Source organism: Acyrthosiphon pisum, chromosome X (assembly GCF_005508785.2).
Source record: "Acyrthosiphon pisum isolate AL4f chromosome X, pea_aphid_22Mar2018_4r6ur, whole genome shotgun sequence".
NCBI lineage: Eukaryota > Metazoa > Arthropoda > Insecta > Hemiptera > Aphididae > Acyrthosiphon > Acyrthosiphon pisum.
Window position 1 is genome coordinate 48,074,450 of NC_042493.1, and position 1,493 is coordinate 48,075,942.

Here is a 1,493-nt window from a genome sequence, read left to right on the forward strand (position 1 = left end):
GTGTTTTATGTCCATATTTATTTAGTTATGAATGGGCTAGGAGAGGGAGCATCCACACGTCCGTCAATCAGCTCGTGCAAAAATACCAAACTATATTCAACTATTCTATCTGCTAGATACAAGAGTTTGAGTTTATTCATCACTGGCCTATAATCATGTGATGGATGTGGAATTTGCAAAATAAATGACGCCAAAGAACAAAAACACCTATATTATAAATTAATTATAATGTGTAGTCAATATCACTGCATGATGTTTTTGATGATTTGAAAATATTATTTATAGTTATATATTTTAACTTATACATACCATGTAAACGATAATAACTTAATATTTAAAAATCAATCTTTCATTTCCTCTGCAAACCTTAGTGTCCAGAGACAAACCATTTCTTATACTTATTTAATTATTTAAATCATTAGTTTGGAATGCCTAATTTTTTTTATTATTGTATTATTATAATTAATCAGTAATTATTTTTTTGTATTAACACAAAATAACAATAAAATATATTATAATAAATTAAATACAATTGTTTGTATGTATATACCTATTTGTTAATTGTTCTTTACAAATGTAGATATTGTTGCCCACAATTTCATCTATGATACATGTTTTCCAACCCTTTTTATTTGGTTTGGAATAGTCTCTAATGAAGACCGCATCGTTCTTGTTAAATACTTTATTTGAAATGCTACCTTTATAGTTTCTAATCTGTCTATCAATTGCTGTGTAACTATGTGGTTTAGGTTTAATTTTATTAAGTCTAATGTTTGCTTCCCTACCAAACATTAATTTTGATGGTGTACATCCAGTTGTAGAATGAATAGCATTTCTATAATAAAATAAATATTTATTCGATATTATATCTGATTTGTTCATGAGTATTTTCCCAAATCCTATTTTAAATGACTTAACAGCGTTCTCAGCAGCTCCATTGCTGGATGGGTGCCAAGGAGGTGAGGTAAGATGTTTTATGCTATTCAATTCACAAAATTCACTGAACTCTCCAGACGTAAACGGTGTACCATTATCTGTTACAATAGTATCTGGAAGCCCATATCTTGAAAATGTTTCTTTTAATTTCTCAATGGTATTGTGGGTATCAGCTTTACTTACTTCAAATATTTCTGGCCATTTGCTAAATGAATCGGTTAAAATTAAATACATTTTATTGTTTATAGGACCTGCGTAATCAGCATGTATTCTTTCAAACACTCGTGTTGACTGAGGCCACTTCGTTAGCATAGTCTTCGCTGGTTCTGGTCTGAAGGTAACACAAACTGCACAGTTCTTCGCTAATGTTTCGATATCCAAGTCTAAAGAAGGCCACCAAAAATAAGATCTGGCTAATGACTTCATTTTGACTATTCCCATGTGAGAACCATGAAGTTCCTTTAACAAAATACTGGTGAGACAACTAGGAATGATTATACGATACCCCCACATTAATATTTTACTTTCATACACTAATTCATCCCTTCGGTTGTAAA

At 30.6% G+C, this 1,493-nt stretch overlaps 1 protein-coding gene across 1 annotated transcript; it reads right to left on the reverse strand.

Annotated features, from left to right (window-relative positions):
* Positions 1-17: 17 nt before the first annotated feature.
* LOC103310814 (uncharacterized protein K02A2.6-like) lies at positions 18-1,362 on the reverse strand. Its single transcript, XM_008190166.1, has 2 exons — positions 551-1,362; positions 18-207 (listed from the first exon to the last, which is right to left on the reverse strand). Exons 1-2 carry the CDS (start codon positions 1,360-1,362, stop codon positions 18-20), a joined length of 1,002 nt encoding a protein of 333 aa, XP_008188388.1.
* Positions 1,363-1,493: the final 131 nt, after the last annotated feature.

What these genes read in the sequence shown, in the direction of transcription:
- LOC103310814 (XM_008190166.1), bottom strand. Translation starts at nt 1,362, where the DNA reads ATGAAGTCATTAGCCAGATCTTATTTTTGGTGGCCTTCTTTAGACTTG. An exon ending in AAAGAACAATTAACAAATAG is followed by an intron (nt 208 to 550) that starts GTATATACATAC and finishes TTTATAATATAG; the next exon opens with GTGTTTTTGTTCTTTGGCGT.